Raw genomic sequence first — 21,495 nt, forward strand, 5'->3', positions numbered from 1 at the left:
CCCCACACTCCAAAAGCAACTCAATATACTATTCAGCAACCAATAACAGATTACAATATACTTGCAGAGAAATCTCTTCATAAGAGTACCACTAGTAATAGATTCAGAGGTAACTCAATAGCCATAAAACTCTTACACACAACCTCTATTTCACACACCTCATATACAAGAGATACAATACAAGAAACTGTCAAATGGTATTACAAAACCATGGGCTAAAACCACCCAATAAAGTAGAGTCGGCCTTATCTCCATATAGGTGTTAGAGTTGAGCTCCCAATGCCAATAAATTGTTAGATGGTTCGAAATGTTCATCCTCTTTAAAAGAAAAAGATTAATATCTATTTTAGTATTAAATTTTTTTCCATAACTCTCAAATTGCTTTATATGTTCTTTTAACACCACATACGTCATATTTTTATATTGAAAGGGAGAAAAATGTCATTCGTGTCTCCCATTCTATTGCCTCTTATAGAGTTCATTCTTACATTATAGGGAAGCACCTAATGACATACCTTTTAACAACTCTAATCAAGTTTAAAGCCCTAGGTCCAACCCTCTTGCAACTAATTTTTTTTATTTACATAGATTATTGAATTATAGAGATTGGATGTCTATATTAAGATTATGTCTAAGATTGACAAAGTGATTCAATCTTCAACAATGCATTTCAAAGTTAAATTGTATCCATATGACAACTTCAATCTTCCTTTACTTGTAGCCTAAATTAACTCCATACTATTATCAATAGAGTAATTCTTCCTACTTCATCTTGGCAACTACTAAAGTTTCATTCATACAAATTAGGGTGTATCTTTTAAATAGGAAAGAAATAATGAATATACATATATATATATAATTTAAAAATTGAAATTCAAAGTACATAATAGTTTTTCACAATCTGTAAATTTATTTGTTGTTTCAGTCAAAGATTGTGTGTGTTCAATGTTTCCCATCACATTATGTGATTAATCATCAAGATGATAGAGATCACAGAGTGTGATTTGAAGCATTGATGCAAAAACACACACAATCTCTTCTATAAATAGCAACAATTAATTGTAAATATTATTATCCATTAATAATTATATTAATTTAATGAAATTGTCAATATAATTTTATCCCCAATAAATTAAAATTAAATCTATTTGTATGATTCATAAAAGAGTTTACACAGAAAAAATAAAAGAAAAGAGAAAAACATTATTGAGTATCACAAAATAAAGACTATTATACTCATATAAATGAATACAAACCATGACACAACTCCAACACATAACACATTGCAAATTTTATATGCCTAAGTTGAACCTCAAAGTCCATTAGCATATTTACAAAGCTAGACTCACCTTTCTAAACATAGAGAGCATTTTGGTTAGAGATCATGTTCCAAAATGCTGTTTTTATTCTTTAGATTATGAAATAATTATGGTTAGGATTTTACATAGAAGTGTCATGTTTCAAATCCACCATTGACATGACTAGTAAATCAAAGTACCACTTCATGGAATACTTGCTGATATGATATAACATTTGTAGTCATCAACATCTCTATTCATCATTAAATTATGTTACTATTTATTAAATCTATTTTTTAATTAAAATCATTTAATTCATTTTAAAATTATTATTTATATAAATGATAAAATTTTATGAAATAATGTATAACTCTCACTTAATTTTTTATGATATTAAAATTCTTTTTTAATATATTGTAATTTTTAATTCTTAATAATCTTATTACTTAATTATTAAACGAAGGTTTTTGCGTAGAGGCATAGATTGAAACATTTGTATCTATATCATTGTTTTCCAACCCATATGCAAAAACCCTCGTTTAATAATTAGATCAATACATAATATCAATAAAATTTATTCACGGTGAAAATAGATTAAATCTTCAGTAATAAGATATTTGTTTTTATTGTCAACACCCATGTGCATGTCAACATATAAAGGTTTATAAAGAGGGGAAAATATCATTGCTGGGTATCTTGAGACAAGACTCTTGAACTTTTACTATTGCTTGTACTGAGGTGTTTCTTTCTGCCGATAGGTACAATTCCACTACAATCCTCTACGTACTATATGTTGTATATTTGTTGAAATTAAGTAGTCCCGCAAGTATAACTATGGCGAGAGAGAGATGGTTAAACCACGTATCACCCATATCCAAACCTTTGCCAATCCAGAAACATGCATTGAAGTGAAAATGCTCCTGTTGAAGCCTTGTAAGCATTCTCTAGCTTGTAGTTGTTATCAAATAATATGATTTACAAGTGTCATACCAATAGCTTCAACTGATACCAGATGCTAGCATTTCAGAAGTATCGTTAAGTGTAAAAGATGCATTTCACTATTCATTTTCTTGTAGAACCTATGTTGAATTGAATACACATTTAGATTAAATAATAATAAAAAGATGGGAACTGATTTTATTAAAATATGCTAACAGATTTTGACAAATGAAAAACACTTATAATAGGCTTGCAGAGTAAAGTATGATTTCTTATAATGTGTCTGGCTGTTGAAATATACACTTCAAATTGATGCCTCGCTAACTGCACATATAATGGTAAATTCATTCTAGGTAGAAGCAGCACAGAACAATGAAAAGTTGATCTCTTACGGTAAAGGTGGTGACACATTTAACTGGTCAGAATTGGTTAAGCAAATAGATAGCAAATGAAGCTCTAGGCAACAGTAGTTGAACTGTTAGAACGGGATATTGTTGGCATCCTCAATCAGTTGTAAATCCCCACTTTTCTAGTAGCTTCTTAATATATTTGCCTGCAAAGAAACCAATAAAAGATGCCCAAAAACCAGTAACAACATAGAGAATGACAACTCTAATGTAAGTCTTATAGGCCTCTTGAGCGACAATGTTGTAGGACTTATTGGCAACTCGAGCCTTACCCAAAGCAAGCAGGATGATAGAAATCAAAGATACTAAACTTGCTGCAAGGAATTTGTACAACGTGTCATCACTGTTTTGGAAAGAGAAGCCATAGGTAATTGGTGCCAGTGATCCAAAAACAAGGTAGGAAACTATTGCTATAAATCCATTGAACAAAAAACTGTGTCCAACTGAATCTTCGAACTTTATTTTGTCGAAGTGATGAAGATACAAAATCTGCAAATGACAAAACAGAATAAACATCAGCTCAATGTTGAACTCAAATCCATGGAGATTCAAAGCCATACAAAATAGAAGCTAAACAGTGTCCATAGGCAAGACAATCGCTTTGTACTCGAGTTGTTAATTAGTCTTTCCATATTAAGATCCAGGAGTCATCCCACTTGAAAGATTTATGCCTAAAATGACACAAAGAATGATGTTAGAAAATTTTATTTAATGAACTCGTGAACCTTTGTCGTGGAAGTCTTTCTTCCTACAAGATTTGTTTTTTATATATCATTGGAGAATGTCCTCGTCTGATTTGACAATTTCTTTTGGTTTTTCCACCATTATTTCAATTAAATTCATTTGCGCACAAAAAGCTTTGAACAAATCTGTCTAGAAATTTGTGGACGTTGCATCTTTTTCAGATACAATATAGTTAGGAAGGTCATGCTTACGAGATACTTCTAAAATAAGTATTTGGCAATCTTTATTTGTCATATGAAAAGGAACAAATGTACAAATGTTCTGTCCAATTTCTGCCTGAAAAATATGGAGTTAAACAGTCCCCTTTTCCCATCGCTCGTCGTTTCCAAATTTAAATGGACATGATGTAAATTACAGGTAAATAGAAAGAATGTGAGAACTGTAATGTCCCCTTCTCAGTAACGAGTAACCAGTGATCTATTGGCCTATTCTGGAGACCCGTATGCTGATTGGAATGAGGAATTATGGTTTCCTATTTTCTAGGAGGATTCTTCGCAATTTTTAGGGATGCTCTGGTTGGAATTTGGCAGAAAGAACTGAGGATTCCTTCTGGGTTTTTTGAGAGCTTCACGGTGGTTTAACATGCATTCTATTCCGGAGAGATTTCTAAACTTACTATTTTTAGTAAGTTGGTGGTAGCTGACTGGATTTTGAGGTTTTTTGGGTTTTCCCAGTTCTCTCACAAGGTTCGACGAGCATGTCTTTCGGAGATGTTTTCGAGACTTAATATTTTTAGTAAGGGTCAGTTCAGGCAGTGCTATTTTTGATAGTCTTGAGCAAAGCTCCAATCTAGTTCAGATTAGTGTTTTCTGCACTTTCGTTCACATGGTTAATTTGGCAACAATTAGCGGTTGATTTATAATTGCTAATTAAATATTATTACTTTATTCTAAAGTTTAATATTTAATTATTTTACTGATTATATTTTGGAGGAATGACTTAGGAAGGAAAATATTATGTTATTTATCCTAAATCCCATTTTATTTGCTAAGTCAAGTGGGCGTCCAAATGAAGTCATTCTACACTTTATATTATTTTCTCAAAGTTCGAACTTGTGCACCTTGAAAAAGTTCGACTAGGGAGGCTGGAAAGGGGACACCATGTCTTGAGGGGGACATGAAATGAAATGAAGTGAATTTCAAATGAGTTTGGGCACCATTTGCATTTGAATTTCAGAGGGAGAAATCTATAAATACAAGGGATGGGCTCCTCATTTGGTTATCTTGAAGAAATCATATCGTTATGCTACCGGAATGGTGAGTGAACTTGAGCTTCGGAGTTGTGGCTCCCTAGTTTAGCCAGTTTTGTACTTGAGACATGGTACCTAGTTGAGTGTTGGATTGTTGGAGAAGTTTTCAGTGTGCATTTTCAGATTTTCAATGTGTGGTATGGTTTTCAGTGTTGCTGGTTTTTGGTGTGGCTAAAGCGAAGATTGGTTCATATCTCCCTACTTGTGCAATCGATCATTCTGGGTATTAGCCCGTTGGAAGCGTATTTGGAGGGCGACCATTCTTCTACCTTGGTGTTGGTTTTGGTGTGCATTCTGATTTTTGGCAGCAAATCGTACTTCCCAATTGGGTTCTACCATTTCTTGGCTGCCTTGGGTTGCGTGTTGGCTGTTGGTGGTGTTCGCGGTGCAGGTTTGAGATTCTGGTTGCATCACCTTTGTCATAGCTTTCATTTGCTTAAGTTTTTGTGTCAGTCCGAGTTGTTTTGGGTGAGTTATGAGCATAATAGTGAATTTGGTAGTGGTTGTTTTCTGCGCGTTATGCGGACAGTAGATTGTATTTTTAGTTTAGTGAACAGTGGTGTGTTATTTCATGGTAATTGTGTTAAGTTTGGGGATATTCATTAGTATTGCATAGTATAATCTCTCTTTTCTATGCATTGCATCTCTTTATTGTAAGGCTGGATAGTAGTACTAACAGTCATTTTTGAATTGTAAAGCAAATCCTCGCTGAAAAGTGGAAGAGGTTGGCTTGCCGCTTACATTTGATCTTTGTAATTTTGTCCTCCCGTTGAATAAGCGGTCGAGTGATATTTTGTTTGTAATGGTCCTCCTGCTGGATAAGCGGTTGAGTTGAGCTTTGTTGTAAGTGTTCAGCCCTCCCGCTAAAATATTGCAGTAGAGAGATTTGTGTTTGAGTGTGTTTTGTTTACTTGGCTGGTTTACCGCCAAGTTTCTTTGTTTTACCCGTTGGAAAGTGGAATGGGTTGGCTTGCCGCCCATTATTGTAATAAGCAATTTTAGAAGTTTGCATCTAACGATCCCCTGCCACCATATGCTCTCACCCTCCCAGCTTGGGCTCTTGGTGATCAAAAGGTGCAGGGTTCCTTTCAGCTAGTTTAGTTTTCTTATTCTAATCCCTAACGGGTGTTGGTGTGATTGTAAACTTGTTAAAATTCAAAAAAAAAATGTTGGGGATATTACAAGATCTTCAAAAGATGTTAAGATTGTGGAGAATAGAAAGAAGCTAGCAGAATTAGGAAAGAAGAAAAAAAATTGCACACTATAAGTTCCAACAAGTATAAAGTATGTTGTGGCCTACAAAACAAGAAAAAGAAATATAAATGATGCCCACAAGTTGAGGCAAATTCCATATAATTTGAGAAGATCACAGAGAAGGAAGGTCTTTTAACCAGGCTACCATGGAGTCCAACGTTGGAGTTGGCATTTAGTTCTGAAGAATGAAATAACTCTAGTTGGTATAATCAAATTCATCTCATAGTTTGTATAACTTAGGATAATGAGATAACTAAAACTTGCACACACCCCAAGAAAAGAGGCTATAAAGGAAGGTGTAGTAAGGTTCAAGGATGAATCCAAAATCTCACTTCCCTCACATCAGTGAAAAACAGTTTTAGCATATGAGTTCTGATGTAATGCAACTGAACCCATACATTAGTTTCTTCTGCAGCCAAATACGCATATCAATTTCAGCTCAACCAAACTCACGAGGTTAGATAAGAGGCACTCTTATCAAGGCTAGAACCTTGACTTGCAGAATTGGAAAGTGTAATGCCCACCTACTACTTGCCTTGAGATGTTTATATTCAGCATTGTATCTTGTGTATTCTGAGATGCGAAATGATTTATTGATGATCATATTTTCATGCCTATATGATGTATGTGGTATTGTACCCCATTGGGTGTGCATGCATTGCTTCAACTATTATATATTGTGTAGGTATGTTTGATGTTAGCTTTGAAAATGCAAGTACATGATTATTTATCCACCTAATTTTGCAGATCTGAGTTATTCCCCAAAAGTGGTTATTTCAGAGATATCGCTTTGGGCCTTTTTAATCCATCGTTCCCTGTCGTGCTCAAATTGAGCACAAGAATGTCGAATGTGATCTCATGTAAACCCAGATCCAAATCGGAGGTGATTTTGGAGTCCATTCATGTTGTGGGTTACCCATTGATTGTATGTTTTAAATAAATAGTTTATTTCCTATTTACATGTAAATGTAATTTAATGAATTTATAATTGCACTCTGATTGATTATACTTTTGTGACTTTTGGAAAAAAAGAAATATCATTAAATTAATTGTTTGGGAAAATTAAATTTTAGTTGGTTGCAATTAGCATTTATAAATTGAAATTATTTTGTTGGAATATGAATAATGTATTTAATAAATTTAATTAGTTTACTTTGAAATTGCAAAAAGAATGTCTTTGAGTATTTTCAATTAGTTATAAAAAGATCTATAGGGAACAAAGTATAACAATTGTAAATGAAACTTTGACATACTATGTAAATTTTAAACTAACAAACATTAAAAACATGACAATGATTGCACTGAAATTTGAACATTACAATGGTGGGCAGAGTTTTTGAACATTGGGGAGCAAATCAAGAATAAATATATGAAGTGCAAATGAAACTTTGGCACACTAAGTGAAGTTTAAACTAATAAACATAAAAAATAAAAAAAGGACAATCAAAGTCACTTACTCCCCCTTAAGCCGACTTGCATCCCTAAATATTTTGGATTTGAACTGCCATAATGCTTATTAAGTTGGCCAAAATAAAAATATCAGTTTTGCCATTTCATTTCTTGAATTTCTTCTTATGAGCTGACTTAGGTTTTCTTTTCAAAATTTAAATCACTTTATGTTATCACAAGTCGATTGTCTTTGGGAGTCAAGTCAGAGTTTTGTCAAGTCTTGCATTCTTGACCTTGTTGATGGGGAAATGTAGCACTTCCGTCAACACAGAATAAAATGCACCGAGTACATCCTACTCTCTCTTGCATAAGGAAATCCTGTATGCTTTCTAACTCTTCAAACAGGATAACGTCAAGGTTTCTAACACCAGGTCATGGTTGTGCCTAGGATAACTCAGTGTCGATGTGATTTGTTGGTAATCACGAGGGGACTTATGCATCAGACAAGCTGGTTTGCATCTGGTATGGCATTTTGGTGATGCTTTACTTCTCAAATTGGCTGGAATAAAGAGAAAAGGATAGGGTTTAGAGAACCTAGGGACAATGATAGTAACGGTTGGTGTTGCAAATAGACAAATTTCAAATAAAACTAGTTTCTTCTCAGCCAGAGATAAACTCACAACTCCACAGGAATAGTGCAAGCTCTAAAGGGAAGTAAAAGATTTTCAAACCATGAATATTCATTAAGTACCCAACTCTGGCGCAACTTGGATGAGTATTCATAGTTGAACTAACAACACTAAAAGGCTCAGACTAACCATGCACATAAATTGACAATCAACAAACCTCCAATGGTGTGAACCTGAAATCTATCACATTTTACCATCAAAACCACTTGTTGTGACCTATTTCACACATCGCCCCATTGCAAATGGGGACCCCCTGTTTTTGCTTTTTAGGGTTTTGTCCTAGCTCTGTAGTTTCATAAATCCATTTTCTTTGAGAGTTTTGAGTTAGGGTTTTTGAAGGGTTTCTTGAGCCAAGTAGAGAATTCTTGGTCAAAATAGTGTTTGAACTTTGAACATTGTCAAAGTGCTTAAAAGGTCTGAAGGATGAGGATCGCAATTGCTTTGGGTCATTTCTGACAACTTTCTATTTTTAGGAATTTTTGTTTTTTTTTTTGCTTTTTTCTAAATTTAGAAAGTTTTGTTTTTAGCGCTTTGAGCCCAATTCGGGAAGCAGGATTTTTGGCTTGGTTTTCTATTTTTTTTTGCTTTTTTGCTTTTTTTTGCTTTTTCGAAAGTAGGATTAGGGTTTTGTTCCTAAGGTCATATGATTAGTGCCCATGTTCTCAGAATTGAAATTTTTTGTCTCTGTGTAAAAAGCAAGGTAAAAACCCTAATTATGGTTTTGTTCCAGATAATCTTGGCATAAACATGACAAGTCAGAGATGGACATGGCAGTTTGAATGTGTGTTTGAAAAGAAGTAGCATAAAGGTTAAAATTCGCTCATGGCAAGGAAAGTTAGCTGTCCATCAAAGTCCGCCTTACCTAGCATGTGCATGGCATGGACCAAGCAAAGTCCACCAAGGTTTAGGAGAGATGACAAAGGCAGCTTGAACCCCACCTAGGACATGGCCAAGCATATGACAAGTCCATCTAGGCATAAAGACCTCCAACTCCGCCTTGTCCAAGGGTTGGCAAACTCCTACTCACAGTTAAGAAAGATGGCAAGAGTTAATTAAACTCCTACCTATGGTTAAGATTAAGCCAAACAAACATGGCAAGAAAACATGCAACTTTGCCCAAGACCATCTAAAGTCCACATAGGCATAAAGCAAACATGGCCTAGCACTCTTAAACTCCGCCTTGTGTAACATGCTTCCAAGTCCGCCATGTCCAAGACCATCTAAAGTCCGCCTAGGCATGAAGGATGATGTCCAAGAAACATTAAACTCTACCCTACCTTGGCATAAAAGACTTCAAGTCTGCCATAGAGACAAGGTTGAAAGGGGAAGGATTAAAGAAAATAAAACAAAAGGAAAAACATGTCTAAATGCACCCAAAGTCTGCCTTGGCTAGACTTCATCCAAGTCCGCCCATGAGAAAAAGAAAACAAGAAAAGGTGGCAAGACTTAATCCAAGTCCGCCTAGACATGATGGAATAAAGTAAAACAAAGTTTGCAAAAGATAAAGCAAAATAAAACAATGTCAAAGGCACTTTAAACTCCGCCCTCCTAAAGAATGTCAAGAGAACTCCAAACTCCGCCCTAGCAAGTTGTTCATAAAGTCCGCTTAGCTTGGAGAATATACGAAGGCAAGAAAGATTAAAACATTTCCAAAACCATGACAAGAAAAACATGTCCAATGCCATCTAAAGTCCGCCTTGACATCAAATCATCAAAGTCCGCCAAAGAAGAAAGCAGGACATGGCAAAAAGGTTTCAAACTCCGTCTAAGGGGATAAAGATTAAAACAAAGTTTGCCAAGACATGGCAAAGACCAAGGAGACAGGATAGGCATAAGAAGAGAATTGTCCAAACAACTTGGAAGCACAATAAAAAGCAAGACATGGTCTAAGCATATATCAAGTTCGCTTTAAGAAGAAGTTAAAAGATGGGAAAGTAAATTGGACAAAATTTTGAAGTTGGCAAGACTTCCTTAAAGTCCGGCTTACCCATGGAAAGGATGCCCAAACTTTTGGCTAAACACACTTCGAGGTCCATTCAAGAAGAAAATAAAATTTGCCAAGATAAATTGCACAAAGTTTGCCAAGATGGATAGACACAAATATTCGAAGTTTGCCTAGGCATAAATGGAATATGTGAAGATGTCCGAACAAGATAAAAATTCACCCAAGATTTGTAGACTAGACATGAAGATGACCAACTTGCCATGGCCAAGAGAGAAAAATGGCTAGAGGAAAAACAAATTTGAGAAAATAAGCACATGAAATCAAGGGTCAATCAAACGAACGGGTTGGAAAATGAAATTTGACAAATGAACATTTTTAATTATTTTCCAACACTTGGAATTATTTTCGAAAGGAAAATAATGTGAACACTTAGAATTATTTTCAAAAATTCAAGAAAGTTTTGGAATCTGAGAGAAAGTTCTAGAAGATTCCTTGCTTTTTTTAGCTGAGGATGAGATTTGGAAGAGAAATAAAACTTTCCATTTTGGAAAGATTTAAAACATAAAAAACACAAAAAAATAATAAAAAAAAAGCCAAGAAAAACAAGGAGCTTCTAAAATTAAAATTCTTAACTCTATATTTTCAACCAGTCACTTTCAAATTCATTATCAAGTTGGAAGATTGGAGTGCAATTGAGAAGAAGTTTTCTCTCTCTTAGATTTTGGTGGAAAATTGATTTTCAAGACGGAATTTTGAAGAATTAAAGTTTTGAAGTGTTGGAAGGAAGAAAATAAGTGCTTTTTTTGAGTTTTAGACAAAATTTTCAGAATTTAAGGCAAATTTTCATCAAAATCAGTAAAAAACTCAAGAGGTTCAAGAAATTCATATTCTTGACTGATTTCTTCTGTCTAAATCATTTATTTCTCAAAATTTACTAAATTTCATCCACTTTCAGTCTGATTTTTCACAGATATTTAGCTTTTTAACAAGCTGAAAGTGAAATTTCTGAGTTAAAACGTCCAAAATCAAGATTAAAACTATGAATTTTCTCAATAAATAATAATAATTTTCATGTGTTTTGCAGGTTAAAGACCACCAAAGGAGTGCTTTCCAGGAAAGCTCAAACGAAGTTCGCCAGTAAGGGAGTGCAACCAGAATCAAAGATTAAATCCAAGTGGAAGAATGTTACAGACACTGACCTTGGGCATGTGGATTTCAAAGACTTCAAAAAGAGAATGTATGGCCATGATGGATACTCGCCAACACCTATTTCTCGCCGGATGATGAGGAATGACATCGTCCAAGCAACTGGATTTCTGCCAGCTAAAGAATGCGTTGAGTTGATGGTTGAATGTGCTATGCACTATGATACACAGGAAATAGTGATCATTGCACCTGATGGAAGGGTATTAGCTAATCTTTCAGAGTTAGCCATTCGAGAAGTGTTTGGAATACCAAACTACAATAAAACCTCATATATAACTAAAGAAGATACCCAAAAGATCTATGATGACCAGTCTGAACTCTGTGCGACGAATATCAACAAGTCATGGTTGGAAGAGACAAGACCTTCTCAAAAGAAATTGCCAAAGAAGCTGCTACGCCCATACTTCAAAGAGGAATATGGTGATATTATCCTACTTTTGAATAGAGTAATGGGCAGCCCTCAGGGTGTGCTATTTGAAACATGGATGTACTACTTCATTGATGAAATCACCTCGGGAGTCAAGATGTTTAATTGGTCCTGCATAATCAGTAACAATCTTCATGAACAGTTGACAAGTTTAGAAAAGACAGTCATTTTACATGAGCTCTTACATTGTCTACCTGTTGGCCAAAAATTATAGATATTCCGGACTGATTTGTAGAGGCATAATTGGCAATGGTGAAAATGAATTCAAGTCTTATGACTGTTACCCGCAGTTGTAGCTTAGGGAGAAGAGCCATTTCAAGCGAGGAAATCATGCACTCTTGATGTATATCACAATGACACTACAAGGGGGAACTCATTAAATGCTATCTCCTAAAGCTAAGAGTTTAATCAACAAGTATGGATCCTGGTTTATCCAGTTTCTGAAATTCACATACATAAGAGTTCAAGGTTTTTCCGGTCATCCTTACTGACTTCCGATCTATCCCACCAACAGAATGGTCCTACTGGAAGTTCTTAGACAGTTGGAGACATATCAAGGCTTCAAAAGAATAAGGAAAAAGGTAGGTATTTCCTTCCCATTCTTTATTGGAAATATGCTGGAGTCTTTTCCAATGGCACAGGCAGCTAAAAGTGCCAGGCTAGAGATGCAATGGTATCCCTTCATATTCTATCGGTCCAGAGCTAGCTATGATCCTCACAACAATATTGGGACAGCAAATGGCGAGAGATACAAGCATAGAGTGGACTTAGAAGATTTTTGGGCAGATGCTGCAGATGAATTTGATGTTAGGAAGAGACTATGGTCCAGATTACCAGTAAGCTTGATCAGAATAACACAACTTTTCCAAGTACCTGATCAGTTGGAAGATAATGCAGAATACACTCAACCACATTTTGACGAGAATACACCTCTTTCGCCTGTCAAATGGTCAAAGCCTGAGCATGTCGACTTGGCTTCTTTGATGCAACTAGTTGTGAAGTATTCTTGTTGGTGGGTCGATCAGCAAACTCATGGACTAAGATGGAGAAATTTGACCTTGACTTATGACCTAATGGGTGAAGCAGAATAATGTTCGTCAAATGCAGAAGCATCTCAAGGTGCCAGATTGATTGAAAGTGCTAAAAAGAAAGAAGTTGGAAGCTCTTCAAGAACAAAAGGGAAGACAGTTGTAAATGAAGGACTTGCTCAGAAGAAAAAAAGGATAGAACCATCTCGTTCTGCCGCATCAGGGAACCTAATTGATACATTGGCTATTGATGAGTCATTGGCAGAAATGGAGATTCCTTCCCCAGTTCATGGAGGAAATGTAGAGTCAGTCCGTCAAGAAGATGAAGAGCCCCCTGTCTCCTACAGGCACAAAAATATTGGAGTTAGATAATAAAATCGATATACTGGGCAATGAATTTCGGGAGGGAACGATTTTTGATCTTCAAGGAGGCAAGAATATGCCATGTGAAGAGAATGATCAGGAAGTGGAAGGCGTTGAACAACCTATAGTTCCTGATTGGCTGAAGGAAATATTGAAAGAATAGATACAAGTAATATAATTTCAAGAAGAAGACGATATGGCTGACTTCTTGGCTAGATTAGAACAGGTTGCCATAAAGAAGCTAGTCAAAAGGTTTTCCACCATCCAGAGAGATGAAGCCGGTTGTCACACGGTGCAGATTGCTGTGCCAAAAGTAGACAAGGCAAAAGAAGATATTGCTTCTCATTAATATGCAATCACTACAATTAATTTGGGACCAACTACTAAGAGTCAGGAAGTTGAAGACTTGAATAATTCAGTCGCTTCAATGAATGCAAGACTGGACAAAGCAGTAGGAAAGAAAAGGGAATACAAAAGAGAAGTTGAGCGCCTGAGGGAATACATTCAACACTTGACTAAGCCGCTCAATCAAGCCAATCCAGAAGTTCCTCCACTTTTAAATTCACAGGAGATAGTCAGATACTCTGAGGAAGAAGCAGTTATGGCTAGAGAAACCAAAGAATGGATGGCAAATGGAAAAGGAGCAGCAACGTTTGTGGACAAATTGAAACTGACATATGGGCAGACTTCCTTCCTACTCTCCATAATTGCAAGCATGGCGGAAGCATGGACCGATCTCCAAGATATTCAAGACAGGATTATCCCATGCCTTAGAGTATTGAAGGGCATGCATAAACAAGAACTGATTAACAAAGAGATAATTGTAGTAGGGGTTGCCTATGATTTTAATGCATGCCATTAGACATTAGTTACACGCAATGAAGTTCTGGAGAAGGTAAAGTGTAATGTCCCCTTTTCTAGGTGACATGAGATGAGCAGGGGTTGACCTACCATTCGAGTTCCTGTAGGTCAATGACATGGTTAGGGGACTCATTCTGAGGGTCATGGAGCTTTGCAGGGGCTCTGTGAACCATTTTGGACCTTCAGACGACAGTTCCTATTTTTTACGGAGAACTGGCAGTTGACTGAATGACCACCTAGGGGACCAAGGAGTAGAGCAGGATCCTTTTGAGCAGTTACAGGTGTTTGGAGAGAGGTTCCTACTTTTTAGGGCGATTCCCTACTTTTTAGGAGGTTGTGGCAGTTTCCATATTTGAGGTCCCACGGGGCCATACCATGGTTTCAGTTTCAGGAAGATTGGGCATGTTTCCTAGTTTCTAGGAGTATCCCTAGATTTTAGGGATGGGATTGCCAGTTGGCCCATCTTGTCCGGCATTAGTCACAGACAGGTGACAAGGTCAGATTCATGTTTGGTTGGTTATTTTGGGCTATTATTGGATCTATGGAAATATTTGAATATATTTAAATATTTCCTAAGTTAGCGATTAAATAAATTAAAATAAGGCTATGTATATAGCCATTTCGGAGTAATAAGGGGTTTTTGGCTTCATCTGGTTTGATATGCCTATGTGTTATAGCTCGTTGGAAAGGTCTTGAACTTTTCTACATGATTCTCACCTCCCGGAGTCTTTTTGGATGCTTGAAGCTATTTATTCGCAATAAAGTGATATTTTTCTATAGTTTGACACCATAATTGGGAAAGTGTCACTTTAATTATAAAGCGCAAGCTTTATTATTCTTTAGGGTTCGACTTGCAAAGTGAAAGGAGTTATAAGGACATGAAAACCTAATTGATATCATCTTTGATCATTTTGAAACTTGCGAATTTGGGAATTGCTCTGGAAGAGTGATTTTGGTCTGGGACGCAAACCCCAGGTCTGAGCTTGCTGGGACGTAGCCCTCAGCAGGAGTTGACAGTGGATTTATCCAGGATTGCACAGAGATTGTCAGAGGTAGAAGACACATCTTCTTGGCATGAAGATTTAGCGTGCATGTTGGGGGTTTCAATAGGGCAGCTAGTCTATTTCAGCTGGCACGTGATTTGCAACAGCTTCCACGCCTCCTTTGCAACCACGCCTTGTTTGTATGTTGGCTTGAAGGGTTGTATTCAGTTATTTGTTCTTCCTTGTTCATTGCCAATAATATTCCTCCATCTGGCATCAATCCAGATTGAGAACAACTCCAAATAAATGTATGGATTCTTGCTGAATACAAAACTAGGTTATTTGCCTGGTATGATTTGCAGTATTTTCAGATTGCTTAAGTGTTCTTACATATGAACATTGTTTACTGTTTTATTTCACAGTTGTTGCTATTTATCAATTACTTTACTTATAACATCAAAACCCAAAAAGAAACAATCCCTTTCTGCAACTTCTGTCTATTCTATAAGATCACCGGAAAATTACAAAAATATAGTATGTTTAATTAAGAATTTACGGTAGCAACAACAAAAGGATCCATTTGGGATCTTTCATAAAGGCAGATAGTGCTAAGGCTGAGGAGCAGATAAAAGAAATTCAGGATAAGATCTTCCTCATAGCTGCAGATGTGCTCGAGAAATAAACAATCAGAGAAAGTGATATGTAGTTGGAAAGCCTAAAGCTCAGAATTCAGGAAATTTTCTTCCCCATCACAGGACCAGTCCTAAAATAGAAATTGGCCAAGGCATCAAAATTCTTGTCTATCCAAGATGCCTTCCAGAAACAGGAGTTGGAGTGGGAGATTGCTTTTGCCTCTTGCGCAGATGATTTGGATGGATGGGAATATAGGATCAACATGTTGCCACATGTCACCATAGAAGAAGTCGACTCAATTATGTCCAGATTCATTGAACACACTACTGCCCATGAGGATAAGGATGCACCTTCTTAGGAGATGACTAACTATGCCACTTTTCCAACATGCATTTGTCTCTAGTTTTATTTTTATAAACTCTATCTAGGGTTGTGTTGTTTTAATCTTGACCATTGATCTTAGATTGATCTCAGCCATTCATTCATTTTTCAGAACTCTATATAACCTCTCATTCTCTCATTTTCATTGTCGTGGAGAGATTTATGAAATTGTTGCTTAGAGCTACTTGAATAATAAAAGTTCATTAGCAAGTATTTACCTTGAAATCTTGTTGTTATTAAGTGGTTGCATGGTTACGTATCTTTCTTCAATAGTAGAATAGAATAGAATAGAATAGATTTGCTTAAAGTAATTTGCTTTGAAGTTGTTAGATGAATAAGGGATTGATTGTTTAGATTGGTGAAACTTCTGCTTATACTTTCTTTGGATGGATGATTTTCGTTCAATGTGTAAAGTTATCCTGAGCTTTTGATGTGGATGCTTAACTTCTGTTTTGAGCAATATTGTTCAATTGTTGGTATTATTCATAAGTATAAAAATATTGAGCAGAACCTTAGAATATTGCACCCACTTTGCGTAGTTGTCCAAGAGTGGCGAAACAAAGTGTTGTTATTGGTTTCACCCAGTCTTTACCGTCTCTTGAGTTCATAGGAATAGCTTAGAAGTAGCATAGATCTTCTGAACCCTTATCCTTTTTATCCTTTTTTTTTGAAGTCTAAAATCTGAAAATCCAAAAAAAAAAGAGAGCAGTTATTGTTAAATTCGTGTAAGTCTTAGCTTGTGAATGATCTTTTTGAGCGTAAGTCCCCCTTGTATTTAGGAATACATAACCAAGGTAGCTGTCCAACATAAAGTCGCTCGTTCGTGACCTTGGAGTCGCCTTGTGGTCTTTCTCGCAATCTTGGCACAAGTAGTGATTTTGTTCAGGAGAGGATAGAGTATCCTTGGATATTTTATTCTAATGTTCGGTTTATGATAAAACGTACACCAACACCACTGAACCTTAATTAGCTTGATGAAAAAAAACCATGCAAACAAGTTAGGGCAAATGGCAAAACACCATGCTTCAATGCTCTATTCATTTGCTCCAATTGCCATTACAACAATTTTTGTCCAACAATTCCTACTCTATTCTAATTCTACTTCTAATATCTACTGCCTACCTCTATTTTCTAGCCTACTATCTTCTAAAATTCTAACCCTCTAACCCTTTACAAGGAGAGAGGCTCTGGCGTTTTATAGATTTTACATTTTGAATCAATGGCTAGGATTCAATCCATCCAATGGCCCAAATCTGCCTTCTAGAAATCCTAACAGTCTTCAGTTAATGGCTTCAACAACTTCCAAGCACCTTTTCAGCTACTTTCAACTATTTTCAATTAACCCCACAAGAAGACAAAAGTTCATAGGGCTCAAGGCACAAAAAGGTAAATTTGGTAGCTGGGGAAATAACTAGCTTTTCTAGCCCCCTCTTGAATTGTATTAAATTGGTCCAACAAGTTGTCCTTCGACAATATAATAATCCCCCTTTTACAATAAATCTTTTTCCAGCTCAGACCTAGCTGCTCTTTCTTCATTTCTGCATACTCTTGTAGCATCATGTGTATCTTGTCAATGCCTTCTAGAATTTTGAAATAGCACCAATTGGCCTTGCAACACACTGCTCTATGATGGTGGTCCTTACCCTCGTGATTTGTCTTCAATTTTCACTATTTTGTGATCACACCTTCAATCCTACACGTTCCATCTTCATCCTCTAGCTTGATCACGATCACATCTTCAATCTGTGCGCTAGATTTCCTCTTGTTGCCTTGTTGGTAGTTTCCATCTCCCCGATCTTTTCATCCCTTGGGTTTTCTCTAGGTGTCATCCATCTTGCATAGACAAGCAATTCAAGGATCAATCACATTTCATTCAGTCATTCATTAATTATTATCACATTCATTGAAGATTTATCCCTTGCGACTCCCGTCATCACCCACTCTTTCACTCATTCCTCTACAGAACTCAAATTGATTAACCCTTTTCTGATGCAATATTTGAGCATTACTTTGTAAGAGGGTCCTTTGGCTTTGAGAAAGTGATCCAGGAAGAGCCAAGGATCAAACTTGGCATAAGCAAGTCATTCAAGAATGAGGGCAAATCAGATTCTACATGGCTATACCAAATTTGGAGAGTTTGTGCAAAGTTCAGTCTAAAGTTAGGCATTAGGAACACCTTTCGGATTAATGACAACTCCACCACCGAATTTGGTCTGAAAAGAGAAACTTCGGCCTAATCTTAGGGGTTAGGAAGGCCTATTGGAACAAGCCATAATCAGATTTTATGTAAAAATGCCAAACTTTAGGATAGAAAGATTAACTTCAGACTTTTCTTAGGCATCTGGAAGAAGTTTAGGAATAAGGATTGTCTGATTTAGTCTTGAAACACCGAACTTTGAAGGAAAGGTTAGAATTTAGGCAAAAAATTAGGTATTTGGAAGCCTAAAAGGAACAAGGGCTATTTTGATTTATGAGAAAATGCCGAACTTGCTTGTGAAAACTTCGGACCTTGGAAGCCTTCTTGGAACAAGGCTTACTCCTTTTTTTCTTGAAAACACTGAACTTTGCTAGGATTTGGGTGAAATTCGGTGAAAACTTTGGAGATTGGAAAGTTTTCAAGATTAGTGCTATTCTGGTGCAGGAGCACCTAAGTTGACTGCACTTTATATGTTTAAGAGTGAACTTGGTGTTGAATTGGATATCAGAGGGTAGTAGGGTGTATTCTCATCTTCACCATCTGCATTTGAGGGATTGAGAAAACTTTGTGTATTAATGACTGTCCTAAAGTACATGACTGTCCTAAAACATAACAAGACTGTCCTAATAAGCAGTGTATTGATTGTGAATGAAGGGTAACCATGTTTGGTTGGTTGGGTGGGTCTAGAGTCAAGAGTAGAAGTGTTGTGAAGCCTTGAGTTCTGCCAAGGGTGACTGAGTTGTGAGAGTTCTTTACATGTTGAAAGTGGAGGTTGGAAACCTAGTGAAGGGATGGTGTTGGTCAAGAGGCTACAAAGAGTGTTGTTGAAGAATGATGCTAAAGGACTTGTGGATGAGCACAAACATGTTGTGAAGACCTAGTTGAGTATGTCAATGGTGGGTAGAGAGAGAAAGTGAGTCTATGAGTGAAGAATGTGTCTTGAGGGTATGAAGACTTTGTGAGTAACCTCTAGCCTTGTGAAGAGTTTGTGAGTGAGTGAAGCTTGTTATCTATTGAATTAGGTAAGTTGGGAGAAATAAATCTCCTTAATTGGTTGGGTTTGGTGGATTCTCTGCATCAAAGTGGTATCAGAGCAAGGGAGTAGGTTCTTTGAAGTTGAGAGAAGGGAGTTTGAGTAGTTGAAGGCAAGATGCCTCCAAAAAGTGGATCGGCAATTGCTAGGGAATTGAAAGCCCTGAAAGAGAAGGTTGCAACCTTAGAAGCCAGAGATAGGAGAAGAAGAGTCAATGAAGGTGAGAGTGATCAAGAAGGAGAAGAGAATGAAACTGAAGCCCCTCAAGAGGTAGAGTTGGATCCCAAGGAAGAAAGGACAGTTAGGCTCTTGAAGGCAGTGAAGGCAGGTGACCACAAAGCCAAGGCAGATCTACCAATGTATGGTGGTAAATTGGATGGTGAAGAGCTCATTGATTGGATTGGGGCTTTGGAAAACTACTTTGAGTGTGAGGAGGTGGAAGAAAATCAGAAGGTTAAGGTGGTCAAATCAAGATTGAAGGGTCATGCTTTGTTATGGTGGGATTGTGTGCAAGCTGATAGATGGAAGAAAGACAAGACAAAGATCACTTCTTGGAACAAGATGGTGGAGAAGTTGAAAGCAAAGTTCTTGCCTAATGACTACAATGTTCAGTTATACAAGAGGCTCCAAAATATGAAACAAAAAGATATGGATTTGCAAGCCTACATTGAGGAATTTCACAAGTTGGATATAAGAGCAACACATGAGGAAGATGATGAAGAGAAGGTGGCAAGGTACCTTAATGGGTTGAGGTACAATATTTCAAGAATAGTAGAGGAGTGGTATAAGTTGGCTTATGAAGGTTGAGGAGAAGTTACAAAGAAGGCAAGAGAGACAAGGAAGAGGTAGAGGAAACACCAATAGAGGAAGAGGAACAAGACAAACTCAAGAAGACCAAGGAGACACAACCAAAGGTAAGGAGCAAGTTATTGATTTTAGAGGAGGACTTAGAGGCACACAAGACAGATTTGGAGGGGGTAGAAGTTCAACTACATTCACAGGAAGGTGCTACAATTGCAATGAAATTGGTCATCCAGCATTGAAGTGTCCAGAAAGACAAGGTTCATCACCAGGAGGTGAAAGAAGAGGTGAGAAAATGGTTCAACTTGTGCAAGAAGAAGATGAAGGAAGTGTTAATTCCCCAAGAGGATGTGAACCGGAGATTGGAGAGACATTGATGCTAAGAAGAACACTATTGTAGACATCCAAGGAGAAAGAACCATTGTATAGGAAATCTCTCTTCAAAACCACATGTAATTGTAAGAATAAGATATGTAAGGTTGTAGTTGATTCAGGTTCTACTAAAAATATGGTTTCAAATGAAATGGTTAGTAAGTTGAATTTACAAAGGATTCCTCATGAGTTACCATATAGGGTGTCATGGTTGAATGATAAGAAATCTCTTTTGGTTAATGAACAAGACATTGCTGAGTTTTCTATTGGTGATTATAAGGACAAGGTGCTTTGTGATATTGTACCATGGACTATTGTCATTTACTTCTTGGTAGACCATGGCAGTATGATAGGCATGCATTGTATGATGAGAAAGAAAATATATATACTATAGGTATAGGAGGACAAACATATACATTGTTTCCTCTTCTAGAGGATGATGACGGTGCAGGTACAAAGACTAAGGTGATCATGTGTGGGAAGAAGGAACTTATACCACTTGACAAGAAGGATCAGAGTGCTGTAGCAGACAAACTGAAAACAAAATCAAGTGTAAAGGATGAGTGGGTGGTTGATTGGAAAGCTAATGTTTTGATTCGAATGGTAGTGTTCCCCTTGGTGAAGGGTAAGGTCACTAAACCATGTGACAGTGCAGGGACAAAGGTACAAGTTGCGGATAAGACAGTGAATTTGCTGACAGATGTCCAAGGACAGCTTGGTCACGGAGATGAAGAGCACAATGCACATGAAGTTGCAGTGGAGAGGAAAAAAAATTACAGGGTTTCTCATCAAGTTAAGTGTTTGTTTGAGTGCAGGAGGACAACCCCAATGCCATGTCTCAGTCCAAGGACAGTGGACAGCTCTCATTCTGATTTGATTACAAAAGTGCAGTCCCATTTCCAAACCAACAAGTATATGACTCCAAGAAGGCAGCCACAAATTCAAGGCTTGGACCCATGGAGCAGACCTGCAGATGATAATGCGTTTTGAGGGCATAATGGAGTGGATATCAGTTCTTACTCATGGGACATGAGTTCTTTTCTAGGGGGGTTGTATGGTGCAGGAGCACCTAAGTTGACATCAAGCCTCTGAGAGGCAAATTATGAAGTTTTTGTGTTTTGAAGGTTGAGAGTTGTAAATAAAGTCATTGAAACCATTGGATGTCAGGTTAAGTCCTAGTAGGGTCATATTGTTGATATTGCTCAAGAATTGTCAAAATTGTCATTTTGTGGCAAATATGTCTTAATAGGGTCATATATGGTATTTTATGATGTATGAAGGTATTTTAGTCCTATT

The 21,495-nt window shown here is 36.8% G+C and overlaps 1 protein-coding gene across 1 annotated transcript in view; it reads right to left on the minus strand.

The window, feature by feature from the left end:
• Positions 1-2,409: 2,409 nt before the first annotated feature.
• LOC131035151 (uncharacterized) overlaps positions 2,410-21,495 on the minus strand; it is a 143,911-nt gene continuing 124,825 nt past the window's right edge. Inside the window, exon 7 of the mRNA XM_057966788.2 lies at positions 2,410-3,133. Coding sequence (XP_057822771.2) covers positions 2,741-3,133 — 393 coding nt within the window. The 3' untranslated portion in view covers positions 2,410-2,740. The remainder of the gene's footprint in view (positions 3,134-21,495) is intronic.

This window comes from Cryptomeria japonica, chromosome 11 (assembly GCF_030272615.1).
Source record: "Cryptomeria japonica chromosome 11, Sugi_1.0, whole genome shotgun sequence".
Classification (NCBI taxonomy): domain Eukaryota; kingdom Viridiplantae; phylum Streptophyta; class Pinopsida; order Cupressales; family Cupressaceae; genus Cryptomeria; species Cryptomeria japonica.